This window comes from Gymnoscopelus microlampas, assembly GCF_963454915.1.
Source record: "Gymnoscopelus microlampas genome assembly, chromosome: 9".
NCBI classification, from domain to species: Eukaryota; Metazoa; Chordata; class Actinopteri; order Myctophiformes; family Myctophidae; genus Gymnoscopelus; species Gymnoscopelus microlampas.
This window is the reverse complement of record NC_139946.1, coordinates 46,486,928-46,514,424: the sequence shown is the minus strand read 5'-3', so window position 1 is coordinate 46,514,424 and position 27,497 is coordinate 46,486,928. Positions and strand designations below refer to the sequence as shown.

The following is a 27,497-nucleotide window of genomic DNA, read 5'->3' as shown; positions in this document are numbered from 1 at the left end:
AATCAGTCACGAAGGGACGGGTTGTAAGCCTGTAGATCTGCTATTTCTGCTTTTTTTCATATTTGAAAAAGTTTTTAAAATGTTCAACATGGAAACGATTATGCAAATAGTTGCGATTATCTCAAATCAATCGATCAATCGATAATCAAGCGGTTAGACGATTATTATGTAATTCTTGTGACAGGCCTATAGCTACGATACTGGGGGGGGCGTGACTGAACGCTCACAATGCTTATGAACCAGACGTCCATGTTTCATCACTGTTAGGCTAGAAACATTGTATCTCCATATTTTAAACTTTCTGTGTGCTGGCTGTACATCACATGGGCCGTGATCCAGGAAAAAGGTTGAGAACCACTGTTTTAACCCTTTAAGACCGGGAACACATCTGTGTGTCATTTTAAGATTTATTTTCTTTGGGCTATTCAAAAATAGCAGATCTACAAACTCTACAAAAGTTTTTTTTTTTTTTTTTTTTAATGTGTGCAAAATTCTGCAAATCTTTGAATGTATACATTTTTAAAGCAAAACATTTGTAATTCAAATCTTTGCTTCTGGGGATTCTAAACAGTTTTTTTGAAAATGTATCTGGCCGTGCACCCCCCATCTCAAAATATTTTGTTCCAGGGACCCCCAGAAGTTGTAACAAGAGTTAAAAAAATGTTTGCTTTAAAAAAACACATATTCAAAGATTTGCACACATTTTCCACGATAAAAAAAAGAAAATAGCATGTAGATCTGCTATTTTTTGAATAGCCAAAGAAATCTTAAAAATGACACAGATGCGTTCCCGGTCTCAATGGGTTAAAGGCCTTGTTCTTCAGACTGATTTCCTATCCAGATTGGAGTGGGACTGGTTTGATGCAGTCTGAACTAAGGCTAAGGAATGTGACTCAAATCTGATTTGCAAAAATCACTTTCCGTGTGTTTTTTCTTATTATTTTTTGCTGCTCAGACATTGATAAAAAGATTGTTGGATATATAAGCCAACAATCTGATTTGGGGGGTGTGAGCCACGCCGTAGCACACATAGCTCTAAAAACTCACCGGCCAAAGCACATTTATCTATAATGAGCGTGGCGTGTGAGCAATGGCTCGCCAACCACTCAAATATATTTTAGTTGTGAAAGAACATTTGCTAATTCTATATTAATCTGTGCTGTCTTTGGGGCGTCCCAGAGTGGATATTTCTATCTGGAGCACGCAAGCACCCCTCTAGATGCCCGGGCTACAGGGGGGGGTGGGGGGGCAGAGGGTCTGGAGAGGGGAAAGGCATGTGAAACTGGATTCTGAGACTACTGGACTTTGGCCTGAAACATCTCTGCTCTTCTCTCTAGGGCTGTCTGTCACGATTGTTACATTTTTACGTTGACTAAATTGTCACACAAATAATTGTGATTAATTATTTAATTGTGTAAGCTCAATATACATAGCCGAAATAGCCGATCTACAGGCTCGCAACGCATCGCATCGCGATGCGTTGTGAGCTTGTAGATCTGCTATTTCCTGTACTTTGTGAAAATGTTTTAAAATATATGAATATTTTTCAACATGGAAACGATTATTACGATTATCTCAAATAATTGCGGTTAGGTGATTATGTAATGATTTTGACAGGCCTGCTCCTAAGACTAAACAGGCACTAGGGCTGGGCAATTAACCCAAAATATATCCAAACCCATATTTAGAACCAATAAACGACTTATAACTGAATAATTGAGAAGCAGGGGGTTTTTTTATATATTTTTTTCCCTTATAATCAACGAATCGACAACAAACCCAGAAAAGTGACCTGTGCGGAGGAGAAACACAGGTCTCCGCCAGGCCGGGTTGCCTACCCAGGACCCGCAAACTTTTGGAAGGCAGTCATAGCCAATTGTAATGGGATCTGAATCTGACTCGTACATCTTGATCAGATGACCCCAGAGTTTTTGGACAAAATCTGTAGGAGTAGTAGAACACAAAATGTGTATTCCTTGAACTCCAGGGAGTGTGTGAGCAACAGTTTCACACCGATGGGTCCAACAGTGCCGGAGATTAGCTGCTCACAAACAGACAGGGGTGTCATTTGGGCTCACAGGGGGGGTGGCATGCGTTTGTATCCAGAATAGAATTGTGTCACTTTACGCATATTTTCTCCACCACAGAACATTTGCAGGATAGTACATGGATTAATTTCCCTCTGTGTAGAAATCCATGCCGTATGCTGCATCTCCAGTACATGTTGTGAGCTAGCTATTTTCACTCCTTAAAAAGATTATAATCATTCATTTATCACAGTGGTTCTCAAACCTTTTCATGTCAAGGACCCCCAAATTGACACTTATTAGCCCGCGGAACCCCATTTGAAAAGATATGCCAGGGACCCCCATAAGAGAAGATTTTTATGGCTCTAGCAGTGATTCTCAACCATTTTAATTTCAAGGACCCCCAGTTTAACATGCATTAGGCTATACGGACCCCCATCTAATGGCATTTCTATCTCTGGGACCCCAATTTATATTGTAAAATCAATGTTGATTTAACTCTGAGAGTGTACAATCTCTGAGTTATAGACACATAAGGGTCCATTTGGTTACTAACTATCCATCATTTAGCTGGGTACCCCCTTAAGGACCCCTGGGGGTCCCCGGACCCCACTTTGAAAACCAATGATTTATCGTAATCGATGCAAAAGTTTTAAATAACGGTGATAGCGATTGCGAGGTCTAATCACCCAGCAGCCCTGATGCACACAATCACACTGAGATGCTCAGAACCTCCCGGATGGATCTGTCTCGCTCAGCATTCCAAACGCTCCCCTAAAAATACATCCATTCCCAGTCAGTGACACTTCATCACAGCAGCCAGGCTGCGCGTCTTTCAACCCATTCAATCCAGGATCGCATCTGTGTCATGTTAAGAGTTCTTTGGCTATTCAAAAATAGCAGATCTACAAGCTCATAGCGCGGCCACGCTCTGAGCCACTCTACGAGCTTGTAGATCTGCTATTTTTTTTTAAATCCTGAAAGTTTGTGCAGATCTTTGAATATATATATATTTTTAAAGCGAACATTTGTACCTCAAATCTTTGCTTTCGGGGGGTCCCTGGAACAACATATCTAAAAATGTTTCTTAAATCCTAACAGTATGTTGCTACTGTATATCAGTGGTGCTCCTACTTTTCCAGGTCAAGAACCCCCAGAATGATATGTATTTGGCCGCGGACCCCCATCTCAAAATATGTTGTTCAAGGGACCCCCCAGAAGCAAAGATTGGAGTTAAAAAAATATATATATTCAAAGATTTTCATAGCACGGCACTCAGAGCTTGTATATCTGCTATTTTTGAATAGCCAAAGAAATCTTAAAATGACACAGATGCGTTCCCGGTCTTAATGGGTTAAAGCTGTGAGTTACTATTCACACAACGTCTGCCACATTATGTTGAGCGTCTAATAAATAAACTGCTGTCTTTGGTGTGGTTTCCAGATAAAAAAAGAGCACTTTGTCTCTGACGGGTGAAAATGTCTTTTTTTAAACTTTTTTTGAAATGGCAAAAGTAGCAGATCTACAAGCTCAAAGCGTGTCGCTTCGTGCCGCTCTTCGAGCTTGTAGATCTGCTACTTTTGACGCCTTCGTGTGATCAAGTCGAAAAAAGACACTAAGTTAAAATATGGAGATGAGAGGTTTCTGCCTTGTTGGTTCTTGGTTGACTCTGGTGACTCAGCTGCTTTTAGGCATGTGGTCTGGTCGCTCTAGTGGAGTCAGTGTGACTCAGCTCATTATGGGGGCATGTTTGATGCTGATGTTGCCCTGGTGGTGGTGATGATGTCACACATTACTGTAGGGTTGGGATTAGGGCTGGGTATTATTGCCTATAAACCTCACACGATAGATACATACAGTATCGCGATACAGCGGCCGCGATACGATACATACAGAGGCCACGATACGATACTTATCGCGATACAGAGGCCGCGATACGATACATATCGCGATACAGAGGCCACGATACGATACATATCGCGATACAGAGGCCACGATACGATACATATCGCGATACAGCGGCCACGATACGATACATATCACGATACAGAGGCCACGATACAATAGGCTCTATGCACAGCAGCCATATTGTAAGACATTCACAGGTGTTACCAATGATACTAATGAAGGCTCTGTTCCATTCTGGTCAAACAGAGTCAGGGTGCTGATGTTGTGCATGTTGGCTCACTGGAAACACTCCCAATTGGCCCTTTACGGGTGTGTAACTCTGAGAGTGTACAAATGGAACCAAATGGAGAACCTCTGTCCTACACTAAATGGAACAGAGCCTTCATTAGTATCATTGGTAACACCTGTGAAGGAAGTGATAATATGGCTGCTGTGCATTAGAGCCTATTGAATAATTGATTTTGCGTTGATTTTGAATAATGTTCGTGTCCTACTAAATGTACTTTAGCAGAGAGTCCTAGACCACCGATTGCTGATGTTTTGACCAATATCTTGTCAGAAAATGTAAAGTTTCCAAATCAATTTGAAAAACTTAGTTGATGACATTTAAACAAAAAGCAAGGAAATAAATACAAATAAAAATAAATAATGTATTGATCATTCATAAATGTTTTTTTTACTGCAACTCATGTCTGAGTCTCAGGCACACACAAACAATAGCTGATTAAAAAAAAATGTATGCCGAGTCACACAGCATTTCCTCCATAGCCTCCTAATCCATAGCCTCTGTATCGATACGATTATTGGCAGTTTTGAGAACCACTAGTATTGTAATTGTAATAGCAGATGTGAAGTCCACATAACCAGCTCTGACAGTGTGATGAAACCTGGTTCCAAATGTGACGGAACCGATTCCGGCTCCTCAATGTCGGATCTGGTTCCTCCGGTTCCAGAGCCCAACCCTCTACTCACACAACATTCTCCACCAGCCCTGAGGTGCAGCCCTGAGGTCCTCCACGGCTCCCATCGACCCCAAAACAACCAGATTAGGGGAGGGGACGACGTGAAACTTTCATGTCGCGATTATTGTGACCAAAATAATTTGCGATTTACGATATTATCGCGATAATCAACATATGCTTAAAACGCCACTTTTGTTAACCACTTTCTGAACCCCAGCATCCATTTTCTGTGGTGGAACATTTGCCAGAAATAGCAGATCTACAAGCTCACAACGCGTTTGGCGAAGAGATTTGGTAGAAAGCCGCCTGGCTGTGTTGTTGACGGACAACGGATGCATGCTTATGAGAAACAACAAAAATAAAACAGTTGCGTACATTAGCGCAAGATGAGGATAAAGGAAACATTCAGTCTAAATGTCCAGTTTGCTAATTCACAACTACTACTACTACTTTTGTATTTGAAACTTTAAATTTCTCTAAATATTAAAACTAATAAAATATCATTTATGAAAAGGCTACAATAGGCTACAGTGAAGTCGGACTGAATGACTGAAACTTATTTTTTTTTTACTCTGTTGGTGTTTTGTTGTAGGGGATTATCTGGCACATGTAAGTATCTGTTATGAAAGAGAACTTGTATCATGAGTGAAACGGCTAGTCCTTGGAAAACCATAAAGCTACTAGGCCTACATCTAAATGAGTTGCCATATTTATATTTCCTTACAGATTACAAATTCCTGACATTACAAATCCTTATATTTCTGGGATGCATAGTAGCTGAACTCCACAAGATATTGATTCCTCTACACTTATTTAGTGAGAATCGCTCCTCCTGCTGAGAGCATCTCAGCACTAGAATCCCAGCGAGACGATGAGGTCTCCACGCGAGACGATATCAAATAGCTGGGCTATAAAAAGGAGCTGCAAAGTGATATGTTCTGGTTAAAACTAAACGCATTAATACATTAAAACTATATACTCTTTAGTTACAATGGGTTTGTATAGGAAGGGGGGCGTGTCTGATAAAATGAATATAAAAATGTCAAAATAATGAATCTAGCAACTTAAAAACTGTCTGGGCGGTGCTCACAAAAATGCCAGAGTAGACGTTAAAATGACCCCCAAACATGTTTGAAAGGGAAATATCCCTTAAAGCAGTGGTTCTCAACCAGTGGTCCGGGGACCACCTGTGGTTCTTGAGGGGGTTCCAGGGGGTCCCCAGCCAAATTAATAGTTAGGAACCAAATTGACCTTTATGTGTCTGTAACTCTGAGTGTGTACAAATGCGCAGGCAGTGAGAGACATTTGTTTGACATTTCCATCTATACATTCAAAACGGATGGTCCACCATATTGCTCACCTGATGCTCTGTCTGTGCAACGCCGGCCCCACCCACTAAACAAAGTAAACATTTGTTTAGGGTCCAGCGAACAAATACAAATTATCATCCTGTCAAGAATGTATTTGTACACTCGCAGAGTTAAATGAACACTAATGATGATGATACAGTGTAGACTGGGACCCCCAAGATGATGAGTCCCTGGCATATCTTTTCAAATGAGGGTCCGTGGGCTAATATGTGTCAATTTGGGGGTCCATGACGCGAAAAAGGTTGAAAACCACTGCCTTAAAGCATTGATAACAGCTAAAAAAAGACAAACTTATCAGACCACCAAAAAAAAAAGTGTATTTTTTTTCATCTGGGCGAGCCACCAACTGTTGCATCCAGAATAAGAATGAGGACAGGCTGGCTCTCTAAACGTCAAGCATGGCATTCTGTGATGTCACCAAGAAGGACAAATAAAACACTAACAACAAATGTGATGCCACAGATATACAACACACTGCCATGAAACCATAACAGGAAATACTCCTGGTCCCCCCCCATTTTAACTCTGATATATGCACCGCAAATATAAGACCACCTGCTTCCCCTTCCATTCTCATAGTTAGCTGCACGGCCTCCAGTGGGGGGCTCACATACACACACACACACACACACACACACACACACACACACACACACACACACACACACACACACACACACATATTACTATACATGTGAGGACAGCAACCTTTTAGGACAGCAATTGAATTATGCTGTTTTTATTTTTTGCCATTTGCTAAGCTAAGGCCGAAAAGCAACTGAGCCACATGCTTAGAAGCAGTGGTGGAAAGTAATTAAGTACATTTTCTCTAGAGGTGGGACGATATATCGATATCGCGATACTTCCTCCCGCGATTAATAATCGATATACTGCCAAAAATATCGATATTAAAAAAATATATATAATCTTTTTTTTATTATAATTATTTTTTTGTGATACGTTTTTTTTCCGACTCTGTATTTGTGTGATGATGATTTTGAACTGTTTGGTGCTATTTTATGTGTTTATGAATTGAATACAAGGACTATCGTGATATATCGTCGGTGAAATTTCATGCAATATATCGTGATATCGCAATATATCAAATATCGTGATATTATTGTTATCGAGGGCCTAATATCGCCACAGATATCGTATCGTGAGATACCCATATCGTCCCACCACTAATTTACTAAGTACAATTTTGAGGTATTTTTACTTCACAGGAGTAGTTCCAATATTCAGTACTTTTACTTCTACTCCACTACATCTCAGAGGCAAATATTGTGCTTTTTACTCCACTACAATTATTTGAAAACTTTAGTTACTAGTTACTTTGTAGATTTTGATTATTATTACAAAACATACATTAACCACTTCAGCCCTATATACATTTCGGTCATTTGAAAATACCTGATCTACAAGCTCACAATGCGACGTATTGTGAGGGCAGCACCACTAGGCTATGGGCTTGTTTTGGTGCATGACACAGCACATTACTAAACTATACATCAGGCATAATAACTCTAAACCCTAATTGCCTAAAACCTGAATCTTTTCCTAATGGGAATCTTAACTGAGAAATTGAGATTTATTTATTTTTTTACCACAAAACAACCATTTTTCTTGTGAGGCACAAGAACCTTGTGCTCACAATGTCCATTTCTCATATTCTACTATACGTTTAGGATCATTTGGTCCTCACAAGTATATTAACACAAGTACACACACACACACACACACACACACACACACACACACACACACACACACACACACACACACACACACACACACACACACACACACACACACACACACACACACACACACACACACACACACACACACACACTCTCTCAGGGGAGGGGGGGAGAGGAGAAAATAACACACTGCCACAAGTGTTGGTCTAAAGATTCCATTCTGAGTTAAAAAAGAAACGTGAAAACAACTTTGGGTTGGAATGTCATCTCTGTCCAGCGTCTCTCAGAGGGACTGGATGGGTGCAGCGTTTCACAGTGAGACCCCCACCCCCCCCCCACCCTAACCCACCCCACACACCCAGGACCCCGGAGCAGCTGAGCGCTGTGTGTCCCATTATGTACCAGAATCTCATGGAAATAGGTCCTACTATAAGTAGCCGGTCTCTGTCTCTCAACCGAGACACATTTAGACACATTCTGGAAGGGCCTGGACGAACGACACCGACTCTTACTGGGAGGAGAGAGAGATAGAGACAAGATCGACAGAGAGAGAGAGAGAATCCTAACAGTTTTCTTCTGCTATATCAGTGGTGCTCAAACCTTTTCATGTCAAGGACCCCCAAAATGATATGTATTTGGTCGCTGACCCTAATCTCTAAATATGTTGTTCCAGGGACCCCCAGAGAAGCAAATATTTGAGTTAAAAATGTTTGCTTTAAAAATATATATATTTAAAGATTTGCACACATTTTCAATATTTTTCAAAAATAGCAGATCTACAAGCTCATAGCGCGGCACTCGGTGCCGCGCTATGAGCTTGTAGATCTGCTATTTTTGAATAGCGAAAGCTTGTATATCTGCTAGAGAGAGAGAGAGAGAGAGAGACATACAGACAGATAGAGTCTGACTGGGTTCTCACTAGTAGAACCCGCTGTGCCAGTAAAAACACACACAGACCATATATACTTCCTTGACCGGAGTCCCCCAGGGGTCTGTACTTAAACCCCCCCCCCCCCCCCCTCCTTTTGTACCTCCTCTAACACCAAATCTCTTCACCGAAAATAACAGATCTATACAACCTCACTCGTTGACCACCTGAAAAAAAAGTTTTTCGGCAAAAAAAACAGAAACATTTTGTGCACAGAATAGCTGTTATAATACCAAGGCAATTGATGGGCTGGTGGGCCGTAATAACCGGCGTCTACCCGAGCGGACAGAGAGAGGCCCGCCTGGGAAGGGAATCAGACGTTTGCCAGTCCGACCCACCTCGGCCTCGCCCCGGGTATATACAAGTGTCAAAGTATGCCTCTGAGCAAGACACTTAACCCCTAACAGCACCCCCACCCCCAACGCAATCGGCTATAGAGTACAGAAGTCCTGACGTCAGTCGTTCATCCCCTGGTTCGTAAAGTAATTTCACTATGGGGAATAACATTGGGTCATCTTAGAATCGTCTCATATAAGAATTGTGGTCCAAAAATAAACAAACTGTCTCGGCGATATTGTCATGGAGGAGGTTCTGTATCGTTTATGATAGTCAGTCACTTATATTTGATACAGTCTGTGTCTGGCGAAAATGTAACTAATTCGGCGGAAGTAACAATATCGTTTTCTCACCGTCAGTTGATGCTTCATATCCATAAGAGTATGGATATGAACCGCCGGGGTCATTTGTTTATTTTTGGAACACAGTTCTTATTTGACGCGATATTAAATACTTCTATGGGATTCAGAATGGGGGTGGAAAACCACAAACCAGGTAGACAAACCAAGGATGTGTAAATTACATCAGACTTCGGTGCTCTATGTGCCATCTAAGCAGCCATCAGCTGGGTAAAGGACTAAAAACAAACTTTCCCCTCCCCAGGTGGACCAAAAAACATTTATTTTCCCCACTTCCCCAAAGAACTACAACATAAATACAGAATATGACAGATATAGGAACCGCATAGTGTAGCATGTCACAGTCACTGGTGGAAGAAGTACTCAGATATTTTACTTAAGTAAAAGTAGCAATACCACAATATAAAAATACTCTGTTACAAGTAAAAAAGGCCTGTGTTCAAAATGTTACTTGAGTAAAAGTACAAAAGTATTGGCACCAAAGTATACTTAAAAAGGACCAAAAGTAAAAGTACTAAAATGTCTTGAAAACAACAGATCCACCACAAGCCTTTGTGAGCTTGTAGATCGGCTATTTTCAAAGGACCCATGTATAAAACAGGGCTTAAAGTGGTTAATGTGTGTTTTATGATATCATCATTTATATCTGCAAAGTAACTAAAGGCTTAAAAATAATTGTAAAGTGGAGTAGAAGTACAATATTTGCCTCTGAGATGTAGTGGAGTAGAAGTAAAAGTATAGACAATTGGAAATACTCTCAAAATATCTCAAAATTGTACTTAGGTACGGTACTTGGTCACAGTACGCATTAAAGCAGATTTAAATATATGTAAATACGGTTAAATATGGAATAGTAGACAATCTTTCTTCCTCTGTGGAATAAGTGAAAGATTGAGGAAAGCTGTGTGTGTGTGTGTGTGTGTGTGTGTGTGTGTGTGTGTGTGTGTGTGTGTGTGTGTGTGTGTGTGTGTGTGTGTGTGTGTGTGTGTGTGTGTGTGTGTGTGTGTGTGTGTGTGTGTGTGTGTGTGTGTGTGTGTGGGACACTGTCAGCTAACACACAGTAAAACAACTCGGCGTTCTTTTATCCATTCCTAACTCTTGAGAGGGTACAAAATGGAACCAAACGGACCCTTCCGGGTCCGTTTGGTTCCATTTTGTACCCTCTGGAGAGTTAAACGCAACACTGTGGGGTTTCAGAGTGCAGCTTAGACAGATATCCTGCTTAGGTAGCATTCCTCACATTATACACATAACAAATGAGCACATGAGAAGGAAAGCTACACCTCTTGGCTCACCGGAGCTGCTTGCCACATATTTTAGCCCTATTGAGCAAGAACGGACCCCTAACACACACACACGCATGCACACGCACACACACACACACACACACACACACACACACACACGCACACACACACACACACGCATACGCACGCGCACACACACACACACACAGAGTCTAAACGCCGCTATTGATTAGAAGGTTAGTGCAAAGCAATGTCCAGCTGACTTAAATTCTCTTCCTACTTGTTGTTGTTTTTGTTGTTAAAGGGATAGTTCACCCCCAAAATGACTTTTTTTTTTTCCTATCGATTGGTCACCCCATGGAGACTTGAATTCATGGATTTTTTTGTCGCATTCCTAAGCCAATAATTTGATGACTGGGACTGCAGTGGTTACGGTAGGAGACACAAAGAGTCTCCTTTGTGTCTCCTATACCGGAACCGCTGCCTACCGGTCCGATTGGTCATCAAATTATTGGCTTAGGAATGCGACAAAAAACTAAAAAATATCCATGAGTACAAATGAAAAATGAATGGGGAAAAAAAGTTTTTTTGGGGGGTGAACTATCCCTTTAAGCCATTACAATCAAGGGTGAAATTAATAATCAATTAGGCTAATAATTGATTGACAGAAAATGTATCAAATGACATTTTTAGTAAATGAATATATTGCACTTGTGTGATGCATCCTCATGTAAAAATAAAGACTGTCTCCAATCCATCTAGCCTACAAAATCACCAAAATGAGAATCTGTATGTTTTATAACTGTTGGGTAAACATGTCGTTGCCGTCGGGGGGGGGAAACCTCATATGTCCAAAGTAGTTACTTTTCAGAATTTACATTAAAAAAATAGAAGATCTACAAGCTCAAACATTTTGAGCTTGTAGATCTGCAACGATATTCAAGTTGCAATCCGTAATCTTATGTCCTCTCCCTCCCGACAGACATATCATTGCTAGTGCAACACCTGGGATTTGAACCCGGGCCTAGTATGTTGTGAATCTACCGCTCACACAAGGAGGAATCCCCACTGGGTCAGGAGACACTGCTTCTACCATACAGATGTACTAGCTAGTATTAACATACTCCCATACAGAGTGGTTCAAATAGCCTTTTATTCTTTGAGCAATTTCAAGATGTTCTATTTGGCGTCAGAATACTTTACATTATTCTGTACTTTATTTATCCCACGATTTTGTTACCCATTTTTCACCCAGCTGAAAACGCGGCTATTTTTGCTATTTTTGTGTGACAGAATGGCGAAGTACAGCATTCATTTGTGAAAAAACTTTAAAATACGGAGATAAGAGGTGTCTACCCGACACTATATGGAGTGTGGCCCTCTGGAGTGAGTGTGGAAATATAGTGGCCCTCTCCATCATCAAAGTTGCATCACCCCTGTTGTAAATGATTGATTGAATATTGTATGAAGACAGAAATGTAAAAAATAGCACTAGTACAGTCAAACACTTTGTCTAAAAGGATAACACCAAAAAATGTCCTTGCAGTCTTGTTTCCATTAGGGTCCTAGGTATTCAATTCATCTGCTATTTTCGGTTGCGCACCGGTGTATAGACGGGTTTCCGAGCGACGTCATCACAGAGCAGAATGCGCAATCTGCGCATGCCTGGGGGTGGAAGGCGCGTTCGAAAATACAACCCTGAGCGGCAGTGAGCGCACTGGCCAATACAAACAAATAGGCGAGTGTGCTCCGGTGCGTAATTTCCAAACGCACCCATAGGCTTCCCCCCGCAGCTGCGCGGTCATATTCCTCTCAATGTTTACTAACAGGAAACCTCTCTATACAAACCCCCCAACCCCCCCCCCTCTAAACAGACCGGCGGGACCACCGTACACATTGTCTCTGCTCATGAGAAACAAACATCCAACACACTGACACTGGACAGAAAACAATGGACATGTTCCCTACACCTCCACCCCTCCCCCCATCCCCATGAAAAAAAAAACAAAAGAATAATGCACCCCCCCTCCTCCAGTGGTGGAGAGTAACTAAGTACATTTACTCAAGTAATGTACTCAAGTAACATTTTGAGGTACTTTCACTTTACTGGAGTATTTCCAATTTTCAATACCTTTACTTCTACTCCACTACATCTCAAGAGGCAAATATTGTACTTTTACTCCACTACAATTATTTGAAAACTTTAGTTACTAGTTACTTTGTACATTATTTTCACAAAACATGCATTAACCACTTTATATATACTTTGGCTATTTTTATTTTGAAAATAGCAGATCTACAAGCTCACAACGCGTCGCATCGCGACGCGTTGTGAGCTTGTAGATCCGCTATTTTCAATATATGTGTAGACATGTTGAACTTGTGAAATGGGACATTCCGCATAACAAGTACTTTTACTTTTGGTACTTTAAGTATACTTTGACGCCAATACTTTCGTACTTTTCCTCAAGTACATTTTAAACACCAGACGTTTTACTTGTAACCGAGTATTTCTAGATTGTGCTATTGATACTTTTACTTAACTACTTAAAAAAATGTGAGTACTTTTACCACCACTGTCCCCAAAGAGCCATCATAATGAAAACACCGGCAGAAGCAAAATGGCAGTGGTTATGGGGTGGTGTTTAGGTGGGGGGGGGGGTATGGGTGGGGGGGGGGTTTCATGTGAATAACCTTTGGGCGCTGGAAACACGGGGCTCACACTTTCCAGAATAATTGAATTTGTTGTGCTTTGTGACCACGGATAAAGGATGAAGGCCCTCCCTTTGCGGAGCGGCAGGCCCCGGTCCGTGGATGTTGCATAACACCGCTAATAAAAAGGGAGGGCCGCCCGTCCGTCCGTGCGTCTGTCCGTCCGCCTGCTTGCCCGCCCCGCGGGGCCCCCGGGGGCCGGGATACACACACACACACACACACACACACACACACACACAGAGAGAGAGAGGAGGAGGTGGACAGACACGTGGGAAACTGCCTCTGTTCTAGGTTCTGCTTTGTCTGGGGGCCGCTCGCAGCCATATACACCCCCTCCCCTCCCTCTCCTCTCTCTCTCTCCTCTCTCTCTCTCCTCACCCCCAGGCATTAGTGTAGGCATGCCTGACATAACGCTCATACCACAGTAACAACCCCCCCCCCCCCCCCCCACACACACACACACACACACACACACACACACACACACACACACTCCACAAAACTGTTAAGCTTTATCTGCAAAGAGCTGGAGAGAGAGAGAGAGAGAGAGAGAGAGAGAGAGAGAGAGAGAGGAGAGGCCGCTCAAGGTGTCCATTCATTCCGGCCATCCTTCCTTTAGACACAATCTGTTACTATGTGATGATATTATCACCTGCACATTAACCCATTAACATCCATTATACTAACAGTTTTCTTCTGCTATATCAGTGGTTCTCAAACTTTTTTCATGTCAAGGACCCCCCGAAATTATATGTATTTGGTTGCAGACCCTAATCTCAAAATATTTTTGTTCCAGGGACCCCCCCCCCAGAAGCAAAGATTTTAGTTAAAAATGTTTTAACTCAAATCCTGAAAAGTAACAGTTTTGGACATCTGAGGTTTCCACCCCGACATCAACGGTATGAAGTGTTTAACTCTGATGAGGGTACAAATGGAACCAAATGGACCCTTACTGACAGACAGTGGGCAAAACATAAGTCTCCGGCCTGGAGGAGACAAACGTTTTAAAAAGACTTGAACTAGTCTCCCCATTATAGCCAGAGACCGTCAGAGATCTCTGCCTGTACCGATACTAAATGAAGAACAGCGAAGAGAGCCTTCGCTAACAACATCTACGCCGTTTTGAAAACCAGTCCTGGTAGGAACAGCCCTAAAAGTACATCTACGTCACCGGATGTATATTGGTGGGTGATCTCATTCTCCAATTGACTCACTTACTGTGGAACAGGTAGAGCTATTATTGTCTCTTTCTCTGTGCTCCAGACTACTGCCACTACAAGCTGCCATCATTATCATCATGATCATGATCATCAGAGCCGTTCCATGTGAGCCCCAGTGTTGATTTCGTTGACTAAAACTATGACGAAAAATGTTCGTCGACTACCTTATTTCACTAATGAAGACTAAATAAAAACCAAGCTATGGTGACTAAAACTAAGACTAAATATATTGACAATTTTGTCGACAAATAAAAACTAGACTAAAATGTGAGGGACAAGTGGAGAAGAGATCCAGTTGAACTAAAAGACATGTCATTTTATGTTTGGTTGCGCTCAGGTGTTGCGCTCTGAAAATAGCAGATCTACAAGCTCACAACCCGTCGACGGGTTGTGAGCTTGTAGATCTGCTATTTTCAGTGTAAAATCAGTCATTACGACGCCATCAAGGCACCGCCAACATACATTTTAGTCAACTAAATCAACTGTAGATTTAGTCGACTAAAACTAGACTAACACTAAAACATTTCAGATGACTAAAATATGACTAAAACTAAATGGAATTCGATTCAAAAGACTATGACTAAGACTAAATCAAAATTTGCTGTCAAAATCAACACTAGTGAGCCCCCTGCCAGTGGGACAGAGCAGGGGCCCTGGGTACCTATACTGGCCCTGTCCATGTCCGCCTCGCATCTCCATGTAAACCAGAAACACGGTGGAAACGACAAAACGTGTGAAGTCATGGTTCACTTTGGCTCTGGGTGCAGAGCCCTGGAACCACTGTTGCCAGATTTGGTGAGAGAAATAATCAGCCAGGTCTATGAAAGCAAGCCCAAAATAAGCGACTATAGGCTACATGAGCACTTTAAACCTATACAGTACATTGGCTGTTTGAAAATAGCTGGTCTACAACGCATCACATTTGCGACGCGTTGTGAGCTTCTGTGCACAACATGTTCCGATGTGTTGCGAACTTGTAGATCGGCTATTTTCACCCCCAGAATAGAGACACTAGGGTTCATGTGGTTAAAGCAATATATCAAGATGAGGCTTACCAGTGTGACACTGAAAACCCTTGCAGACGTACGCCCACAAGCTATGTATGGGTTTGCCAACGTTTCAGTGCATTTTCCATTTACTTTCAATCATTTTTAAAAGCAAGTTGCGCCAATGGTACATTTTTTATCTCAGGGCATTTTTGTGTTGGAATCATTTCTTTCCTTTACGGATTTATGATGCCGATGTTGTACGACTTATAGAAGTGTAGGTTATATTTCCAGAAAGAAATATATCAATCATGCTCAAATGCTCTCAGGCAGGATGTCATCTGTGCCATCACTAGTTGTTGATGTGTGACTGACTGATCTGTATACTTTTGTCTATACTTTCGTCTAATAAAAGTATATGAAATAAACCTGGAGACAATTTATATGTAAACTATACAGATTATTACTGTGCACATGTACTATATACAGTGGTGGAAAAAGTACTGAAATGTTTTACTTAAGTAAAAGTCCGGAATGAAAATTTTACTTTTGGTACCAAAAGTAAAAGTACTAAAATGTTTGAAAATAGCCGATCTACAAGCTCACAACGCGTCGCATCGCGACGCGTTGTGAGCTTGTAGATCTGCTATTTTCAAATAGCCTAGGTATAAAATAGGGCTAAAGTGGTTAATGTATGTTTTATAATGTAAGAATTTCTATCTGCAAAGTAACTAGTAACTAAAGTTTCAAATAATTGTAGTGGAGTAAAAGTACAATATTTGCCTCTGAGATGTAATGGAGTAGAAGTAAAAGTATTGAAACTTTTAAATACTCCAGTAAAGTAAAAATACTGACTGTATAATATAAGAAATAAGACTTTGTGTTAGAGCATAAATATGCATTTTGAGAACCCAAAATGTTTCGTTGAGCGCTTCGACAATTCCTCCCCCACACCGTGAGCTTCAGCTTCTGGCTAGGGGAAGCACTGATCAGTCAATGGTGTTACTAGTATGTTAATCGAACTAATCGATTTAAACGGTTATAAAAAGTAATCATAATCGTAAGTCATTTCTTTTTTTATACAGAAGAATAAATGTACAGTGAGTGTGAAGTCCAATATTTTCAAAAAGCTCACAATGCATCACAGCAAAGTCAGCTATTTAGCCTGACAACATAGTACGACAAAGTATAAAATAGGACTTTGAGTGGCCAATCAAACTAATCGATTTAGTTCATTTATTTAAAAAATCTATTAAAATGTTTTACATCAATTTATTGATATAGAAAAACACTTCTCGATTATCAATCAAATCAATCAAGAGTTATGGAGTTTCATTGGAGGTTGTATGTTATTTGTATGTTATGGATGTACTTGAAAACCTGGGGAATTCTGCTCTGTATTACCTTTTATTTTGTACTCATGACTCTCCAATAAACACTATTTGACTTGATCGAAAAAAGAAATCACGATTTAAGAAAAATAAATAGGAGATCTACGAGCTTGTAGATTTGCTATTTTTGAATAGCAGTACCAGTCACTGTACCACAGCATGGGAGCCCTGTTGGCCTGTTATACACTGTCATATACAGAGAGAATAAACACATAAATAACACCTTTTCCAGAAGATTTGGAAAAAACATGTTTTAACAAATCTTGCTATCTTTGAGGATTCTGTAAGTCTTGTACTACATGACAAGTTCATCCTGCAATCTTTATGCTGTCCCAGTGTCCTGTGTTACAATCTGTCAGATTTAACAGTGGTGGAAAAAGTACAACATGTTTTCACTTAAGTAAAAGTATCAATACTGCAGTGTAGAGATACTCTGTTACAAGTAAAGGTCTGGTAATCAAAATGTACTTGAGTTAAAGTACAAAAGTATTGGCATCAAAATGTACTTGAAGTACCAAAAGTGGAATGTACTCATTATGCAGAATGTCCCATTTCACAAGTTCAAAATATAATATATTTTAATATAAATTTGAATTTAAATAATTTTGAAAATAGCAGATCTACAAGCTCACAATGTGTTGCATCGCGACGCATTGTGAGCTTGTAGATCGGCCATTTTCAAATGGCCGAAATGTATATAGGGCTGAAGTGGTTAATGTATGTTTTGTGATAAAAAATCTAAATCTGCAAAGTAACTAGTAACTAAAGCTGTCAATGTAGTGGAGTAGAAGTAAAAGTATTGAAAAGGGGAAATACTCCATTAAAGTAAAAACTCCTCAAAAGCGTAATTAAGTACAGTACTTGGGTAAATGCACTTAGTTACTTTACACCACTTGCCTACACGTTGTGTGCCTGTCTGTAGTCTGTACCACAGCTGGTCCATAGCAGACACTCACACTTTCTTTACAAATAAGCAACATGGTCTGACTCTAAGTGGACATCGAGACAGGCTGTCCTTGAGAGATGCTGGGATGCGTTCAGATGGTCTTGTTCCTGAACACACAGCCCCCCACAGCCCATGACAGTGCTGGAGACAGTGCCAGAAGAACATACAGTACCTAAACCCCCTTGTACATAATACTGTATGTTGTAGGAAATGCACTGGGTTTGTACGGAGAACACTCCTGACTGACTGACTGACTGACTGACTGACTGACTGACTGACAGGCACGTTTCAGGGGAAAATCAGCTTGTAGTCTCACTCATCATAAGGCTGCTCGCCACCGCACCGATTTTGGACCGACACGGCGTTGGAAAGCGTTAGAAATACGGCTGTTTTTTCAAAACAAAAGATTGTCGATTAAAAAAAAAAAAAAAACAGATTCAAAAACGTTTTTTTTCTTCAAAACATAGGATTTCAGGATCTACTCCAGTCTGCTGGCATGAGAGCAGAGTACATTTATGTAGCTTTTATAATTGTAAAGGTTTTATCAACTGATAATAATGTAAACACACAAAGGTAAATCCAAGACCCCCCCCAAAAAAAATGTCGGGATTATTATTTTTATTTTTTTGAAAAAACATTTTTTGAAAATGAGAATCGATTCTGAATCGTCCAACAGTAGAATCGCGATTCGTATTCTAATCGTTTTTTTCTGACAGCCCTAGTTAGAAAGTGTCTCTTGCCGACAACCTGTCGTTGATAGCGCTGTGTCGTCGGGTCGGGACTCCTCGAAGATTGCCGTCGATGACAAACCGAGCAGGTTCGGTCTTTGGACCAACCGGCACAGCCGTCGATAGCCGTGGGGTAGTGAAAAGGGGGGAGAGAGGGGGGTGAAGGCTCTGCAGGGCACCCTGATTGGCTGTTTAGCTTGTTTGGTCAGACAGGCTCCGTAGAGAAGACCTCTAGTCTGCTACTACTGGTGCAGAAGCAAGCCTAAATAAGCCAGAGACATTTGCCCTGTCACACATTTGAACTAGATGCCATATTCTCAATCTCAACTCTCAATTCCTACACCAATCGATCAACTACAAAGCAAAGCAGTAGGCTACGATAGCGCAAAAACGCTCTGTGTTTGTTTTGGTCGGAGCTGAGAGTGTTGCCAGATGCTGTGAGTGAAACAAGCGACGAGGTCTATGAAAACAAGCCCAAAAGAAGCGATCAGTTTCACCACTTGAGCCATATTAAGTCAGCTATTTTCAAAAATAATATTGAAAGCAAGCCCAAATAAGCAACTACACATCAGAAACAAGCCCAAACAAAAGCAACCCGCAACTATGAATATTTAAAAGCGACTTAAAGGAAAACAAGCTCAAAGTCGCCTATAATAAGCATACCTGGCAACACTGGCAAGATCTCGCAGGCCAGTACTGCCAGCTCTAACGCATTAGCACAACGCATCGGCCGACAATTTGTGCTGAACTAAATGCCAACTTTTGCCAACAGACTGCCGATGTAGTCCACTCATCATAGAATATGAATGAGAGAAATATAGTCCACTCATCATAGAATATGAATGAGAGAAATGTAGTCCACTCATCATAGAATATGAATGACAGAAATGTAGTCCACTCATCATAGTATATGAATGAGAGAAATGTAGTCCACTCATCATAGTATATGAATGAGAGAAATGTAGTCCACTAATCATAGTATATGAATGACAGAAATGTAGTCCACTCATCATAGTATATGAATGACAGAAATGTAGTCCACTCATCATAGTATATGAATGAGAGAAATGTAGTCCACTCATCATAGTATATGAATGAGAGAAATGTAGTCCACTAATCATAGTATATGAATGACAGAAATGTAGTCCACTCATCATAGTATATGAATGACAGAAATGTAGTCCACTCATCATAGTATATGAATGACAGAAATGTAGTCCACTCATCATAGTATATGAATGAGAGATGCAAGCAGTCAACAGTGGCTGTCCAAACTAGTGAGCAGCACTGAAGTCATTTGTGGTTTAAAGGTGCAATCTCTGTGACTTATATGTCCTATATTCAGTATCCAGGATTTGAACCTGGGTCTCCTGGACAAGACCGAACAAGAGGCAGGGGAGATAGTGCTTATGAGCCAAAAACACAGAATCCTCTGTGTTAAATTTTATTTATTTTCTGTGAACATTAATAAACACTATTTGACTTGATCGAAAAAATAAATCACGATTAAAAATAAATAAATAGCAGATCTACGAGCTTGTAGATTTGCTATTTTTGAATAGCAGAACCAGTCACTGTACCACAGCATGGGAGCCCTGTTGGCCTGTTATAGATGCTTTGTGCCAGCTGACTCTGATACACTGTCATATACAGAGAGAATAAACACATAAATAACACCTTTTCCAGAAGATTTGGAAAAAACATGTTTTAACAAATCTTGCTATCTTTGAGGATTCTTGTACTAGTCTTGTACTACATGACAAGTTCATCCTGCAATCTGTATGCTGTTCCAGTGTCCTGTGTTACAATCTGTCAGATTTAACAGTGGTGGAAAAAGTACAACATGTTTTCACTTAAGTAAAAGTATCAATACTGCAGTGATACTCTGTTACAAGTAAAAGTCTGGTAATCAAAATTTACTTAAAGTACAAAACTATTGGCATCAAAATGTACTTGAAGTACCAAAAGTAGAAAGTACTCATAATGCAGAATGTCCCATTTCACAAGTTCAAAATATAATATTTTAATATAAATATTAAAATCTTTTGAAAATAGCAGATCTACAAGCTCACAATGTGTCGCATCGCGACGCATCGTGAGCTTGTAGATCGGCCATTTTCAAATGGCCGAAATATATATAGGGCTGAAGTGGTTAATGTATGTTTTGTGATAAAAAATCTAAATCTGCAAAGTAACTAGTAACTAAAGCTGTCAATGTAGTGGATTAGAAGTAAAAGTATTGACAATGGGAAATACTCCAGTAAAGTAAAAACTCCTCAAAAGCGTAATTAAGTACAGTACTTGAGTAAATGCACTTAGTTACTTTACACCACTTGCCTACAAGTTGTGTGCCTGTCTGTAGTCTGTACCACAGCTGGTCCATAGCAGACACTCACACTTTACAAATAAGCAACATGGTCTGACTCTAAGTGGACATCGAGACAGGCTGTCCTTGAGAGATGCTGGGATGCGTTCAGATGGTCTTGTTCCTGAACACACAGCCCCCCACAGCCCATGACAGTGCTGGAGACAGTGCCAGAAGAACATACAGTACCTAAACCCCCTTGTACATAATACTGTATGTTGTAGGAAATGCACTGGGTTTGTACGGAGAACACTCCTGACTGACTGACTGACTGACTGACTGACTGACTGACTGACTGACTGACTGACTGACTGACTGACTGACTGACAGGCACGTTTCAGGGGAAAATCAGCTTGTAGTCTCACTCATCATAAGGCTGCTCGCCACCGCACCGATTTTGGACCGACACGGCGTTGGAAAGCGTTAGAAATACGGCTGTTTTTTCAAAACAAAAGATTGTCGATTAAAAAAAAAAAAAAAACAGATTCAAAAACGTTTTTTTTCTTCAAAACATAGGATTTCAGGATCTACTCCAGTCTGCTGGCATGAGAGCAGAGTACATTTATGTAGCTTTTATAATTGTAAAGGTTTTATCAACTGATAATAATGTAAACACACAAAGGTAAATCCAAGACCCCCCCCAAAAAAAATGTCGGGATTATTATTTTTATTTTTTTGAAAAAACATTTTTTGAAAATGAGAATCGATTCTGAATCGTCCAACAGTAGAATCGCGATTCGTATTCTAATCGTTTTTTTCTGACAGCCCTAGTTAGAAAGTGTCTCTTGCCGACAACCTGTCGTTGATAGCGCTGTGTCGTCGGGTCGGGACTCCTCGAAGATTGCCGTCGATGACAAACCGAGCAGGTTCGGTCTTTGGACCAACCGGCACAGCCGTCGATAGCCGTGGGGTAGTGAAAAGGGGGGAGAGAGGGGGGTGAAGGCTCTGCAGGGCACCCTGATTGGCTGTTTAGCTTGTTTGGTCAGACAGGCTCCGTAGAGAAGACCTCTCGTCTGCTACTACTGGTGCAGAAGCAAGCCTAAATAAGCCAGAGACATTTGCCCTGTCACACATTTGAACTAGATGCCATATTCTCAATCTCAACTCTCAATTCCTACACCAATCGATCAACTACAAAGCAAAGCAGTAGGCTACGATAGCGCAAAAACGCTCTGTGTTTGTTTTGGTCGGAGCTGAGAGTGTTGCCAGATGCTGTGAGTGAAACAAGCGACGAGGTCTATGAAAACAAGCCCAAAAGAAGCGATCAGTTTCACCACTTGAGCCATATTAAGTCAGCTATTTTCAAAAATAATATTGAAAGCAAGCCCAAATAAGCAACTACACATCAGAAACAAGCCCAAACAAAAGCAACCCGCAACTATGAATATTTAAAAGCGACTTAAAGGAAAACAAGCTCAAAGTCGCCTATAATAAGCATACCTGGCAACACTGGCAAGATCTCGCAGGCCAGTACTGCCAGCTCTAACGCATTAGCACAACGCATCGGCCGACAATTTGTGCTGAACTAAATGCCAACTTTTGCCAACAGACTGCCGATGTAGTCCACTCATCATAGAATATGAATGAGAGAAATATAGTCCACTCATCATAGAATATGAATGAGAGAAATGTAGTCCACTCATCATAGAATATGAATGACAGAAATGTAGTCCACTCATCATAGTATATGAATGAGAGAAATGTAGTCCACTCATCATAGTATATGAATGAGAGAAATGTAGTCCACTAATCATAGTATATGAATGACAGAAATGTAGTCCACTCATCATAGTATATGAATGACAGAAATGTAGTCCACTCATCATAGTATATGAATGACAGAAATGTAGTCCACTCATCATAGTATATGAATGAGAGATGCAAGCAGTCAACAGTGGCTGTCCAAACTAGTGAGCAGCACTGAAGTCATTTGTGGTTTAAAGGTGCAATCTCTGTGACTTATATGTCCTATATTCAGTATCCAGGATTTGAACCTGGGTCTCCTGGACAAGACCGAACAAGAGGCAGGGGAGATAGTGCTTATGAGCCAAAAACACAGAATCCTCTGTGTTAAATTTTATTTATTTTCTGTGAACATTAACCCCCCCCCCCCCCCCCCCCCCCCCCCCCCCCCGATAAAAAAACAGTGATGACCATCAGATCTTGTAAACTTCCATCAGCTCCACAGAACAATGGTTAATCAACATTTGTGTGTGTGTGTGTGTGTGTGTGTGTGTGTGTGTGTGTGTGTGTGTGTGTGTGTGTGTGTGTGTGTGTGTGTGTGTGTGTGTGTGTGTGTGTGTGTGTGGGGACAGGAGGGGGCACACACACACACACACACACACACACACACACACACACACAGATCAGGTTTTTCTTATCTCATAGATTAGAGCCAGCTACTTCATTCCTGCTGTTAAAACCAGTTACAAAAAAAAGAAAGAATCTGGGTCATTGTGTTGTGTTGTGAGAAAATACAGGTTGCTTGATTTCACCAGCAAAACATCTTGTTGCCGTCGAGGCAGAAACCTCTTATCTCCATATTTAAACTTTTTTGTGGGGGGTTTTCGTAAATAAATGCCCTACTTGATCATACAACAGCATCACACAAAATGTATCAAAAGAAACAGATCTGCAAGTTCGAAATGCGGCGCAAAGCGACACGTTTTGAGCTTGTAGATCTGTTTCTTTTGCTGTTTTTGAATTTGAATCCTGAAAAGTAACACATATGAGGTTTTCACCTGACAGAGACGATATGCATTAAATACCACTCTTTGGGCTGTATATATACTTTGTGTGCCATGTTTGTGAGACATGGCCACATTTTCCCCCTCCCTCCCTTCTTGAATATCAGTGGGGGAAAGTAACTACCGTAAGTACGTTTACTCAAGTACTGCACTAAAGTACAATTTTGAGGTACCTTTACTTTACTTGAGTATGTCCATTTTCCCAATACTTTATACTTCTACTCCACTACATCGCAGAGGCAAATATTGTACTTTTTCCTCAACTGCAATTATTTGAAATTATTACAAAAACATACATTAACCACCTAAGCCCAAATGTATACTTTGAACATAGCTGCTCTAAAGGCTTGTAGATCTGCTATTTTTTAAAAGGTTTGACACATTTTGAAAGAATCTGTGTACTTGTACTTTGGCACGGCCAGTATATACTCAAGCAAAAATGCTGAACACAGGCCTTTTACGAACAAAGTAACAAAGCATTTCTGACATTGAGGTATTGCTACTTCTACTACAACGCGGATGGATATGTTGGCAGTTTCCTCACAATAATAAGAGCCGTGTTTAAATACTTTCTGTAACGCAGTAATCTCCAGAGGTCTCCCCTTTGAATGCCTGATTGAACGTGTTTCTGGCTTGATGAAATCCCAGTCTCCCACAAAAGCACATCCTTGCAGCTTTCCCAGTGGCCCAGCGAGCATTCCTGACATACTTTCACAAAGATTTCTGGGAGTTGGAGTTTTTCAGCGCTGCCCTCTCCCTCCCTCTCTCTCTCTCTCTCTCTCTGGCTCTCTCGCTCACTAAAAGTTGCACTGCTTAAGTTCCAGGCTATGGTGACTGGTCTGCTATGCTACGCCGTCAAATGCAAAACAAGAATGAGTCGAACACAAACACAAGCACTGCAGTTATGTGGGGCACTAATTGTGTTTGTTTGGGAATGAAAACAAGCAATAAGCAATCAGGATAGCTGGCTAACGGAGCCACTAGCCTACATGGAATTGTTGATTTTTTTTTTTGGCAGCTTGATTGCTGAGTAAATAATGGAGATAGGACAAGTCGAAGAAAGGTTCCCCCAATGTTGCTGTAAACCGTCAACGAGGAAAGTCATCACAATGTTGCAAATCTGCTGGCCTTATGAATAACAATAATAATAATAATAATAATAATAAACCTTCCAGGTGTCAAGAATGATTGCCGTCCTGTCAAATAAGGGGGGATGGAATAAGAGTAAAGTGACCACATAAGAGGAAGCTTATCTGAGTTGTTCAATGACATTAGTAGGATTGGATCACTATTGATTGATCTCAACGTGTGTGAATGAACACTGTATTGTCTCATCAGTCATCATCATCACAACAATAACAACACACAGACAACAGCACTTTTTGGAGCTACAGTGATGACCTGTCAACAACAACATTACCACAAAGACACCCACCTTTAAAACGTCACCACAAATCTACACAACAAAGTCCTTCAGTGTTGATTTTAGCCATTTGTAACTGTGGGAGTGTAGCAAATAAATGTGCATTCCCAGACGTAACGTAATTAACACTGATGATTTAACCGTGCAGAGAATGTCATTTGAACACAGACGAGAGACAACATGACACATAAAAGTCACAATTAAAGCCTGTTCACAGTGGACGTTTACATCCTGTGTGTGTGCGTGTGCGTGTGCGTGTGTGTGTGTGTGTGTGTGTGTGTGTGTGTGTGTGTGTGTGTGTGTGTGTGTGTGTGTGTGTGTATGGGGGAACACTCATACGTCCAGAGAGGTGGGTTGCCTGCCTGCAAACCTCTCTCCTACCAACCATATCAAGTCATTATTGATCAGCAGCAGCATTAAATCAATCACAGCATCGATAGGTTCGATTCTAAGACAGTGTATGGATGCGGGGGACAGGGGGTGAAGGCATGCAACCAACTGCCATCATTCCTCCCTCCCTTCCTTCCTCCATAGAAGTGGTTCTGACTATCAGGGTTCCGTTAGAGGGTTCTTCTAAATTGACCCGTACAAGTACTGTAACTCTGACAGTGTACAAATGGAACCTTCAGAGTCCTTGAAATGTAAAAGTTTGAGAACCACTGCTCCAGAGAAAGAAGGGGAGAGACTAGAGGAGAAAGAAGGGAGAACCTACTAAAGGAGAGCCCCACACAACACACTGAAGTTCTACCAGGAGGTTGGATGGAACCTGCAACCTGTTGCATTCATTTAATTCAAACACACTGGGGTTTCATTAAGCTGTTCTAACGTCTTCCAATTCCTGTCTCTGCATGGGTCTATCCATCTAATATCTGACCTGTCTCTGCATGGGTCTATCCATCTAATATCTGACCTGTCTCTGCATGGGTCTAACCATCTAATATCTGACCTGTCTCTGCATGGGTCTATCCATCTAATAACTGACCTGTCTCTGCATGGGTCTATCCATCTAATAACTGACCTCTCTCTGGGGGTCTATCTATCTAATAACTGACCTGTCTCTATAGGGTCTATCTATCTAATAACTGACCTGTCTCTATAGGGTCTATCTATCTAATAACTGACCTGTCTCTATAGGGTCTATATATCTAATAACTGACCTGTCTCTATAGGGTCTATCTATCTAATAACTGACCTGTCTCTATAGGGTCTATCTATCTAATAACTGACCTGTCTCTGCATGGGTCTATCCATCTAATAACTGACCTGTCTCTATAGGGTCTATATATCTAATAACTGACCTGTCTCTATAGGGTCTATAGATCTAGTAACTGACCTGTCTCGGGGGTCTATCCAGAGGGTCTATAGCTCTAGTAACTGACCTGTCTCGGGGGTCTATCCAGAGGGTCAATAGATCTGGTAACTGACCTGTCTCGGGGGTCTATCCAGGAGGTCTGCCGGGTGTTGTGGTCTATGTAGAACACTCTACCGTCGTAGTCCCTCGCCTCCTCCCAGCCCGCGGGCAGCGGCAGCTCGCTGCTCTCTCGCCGCTTCCCGCTGCTCCTCCACGGCATAGCGCTGCTGCCACACACCGCCGCCTGGTCCTGGTCCCCTTCCCCAGGTCTCTCCCCTCTCCCCTCTCCCCGGTCCCCCGCTTCCCTTCCCCGGGTCCCCGTCCCGGTCCGTCCCGGTCTCTACCCCCGACCAGACCAGACCTACCCCCCTACTGGAGCTCGAGCCGAAAACACCCTGCTCACTGCATCACAAACTAAACTAAACTAAACTCCCCCCGCGGACCCCCCCGGCCTTTCAACGCTCGTTCTTCCACATAAATACGGTTAAACTCCAGGGTTTTCGCGACTCCAACACGCCGGATAAAGAAGGTACATCCACGGGTTTTTAGTTTGTTGTTCTTTTCTCAACTCTTCTCCTCGGAGCCGCGGTCCTCCATGTTCCTCCTCCTCCTCCACCGTGACGTCACTCTGCTGCCGCTGCTCTGGTCTGCCGTGGCCATATTCGGGCATGGGTCATTTGCATATGGTGGACCCCATAGCCCGGAGGGACGCGGGCCCACGACTTGCTCTGTTTTCATTGGCTGGTTTGTGTGCGTCGCCCTGGTGATTCTCAAACTTGTTCATG

At 41.5% G+C, this 27,497-nt stretch overlaps 1 protein-coding gene across 1 annotated transcript in view; it reads right to left on the bottom strand.

The window, feature by feature from the left end:
- Nucleotides 1–26,965, bottom strand: part of wwc3 (WWC family member 3) — a 108,992-nt gene extending 82,027 nt beyond the window's left edge. Inside the window, exon 1 of the mRNA XM_084067292.1 lies at nt 26,787–26,965. Within this exon, the coding sequence (XP_083923418.1) occupies nt 26,787–26,932 (146 nt within the window). The 5' untranslated portion in view covers nt 26,933–26,965. The remainder of the gene's footprint in view (nt 1–26,786) is intronic.
- Between the last annotated feature and the right edge of the window lie 532 nt (nt 26,966–27,497).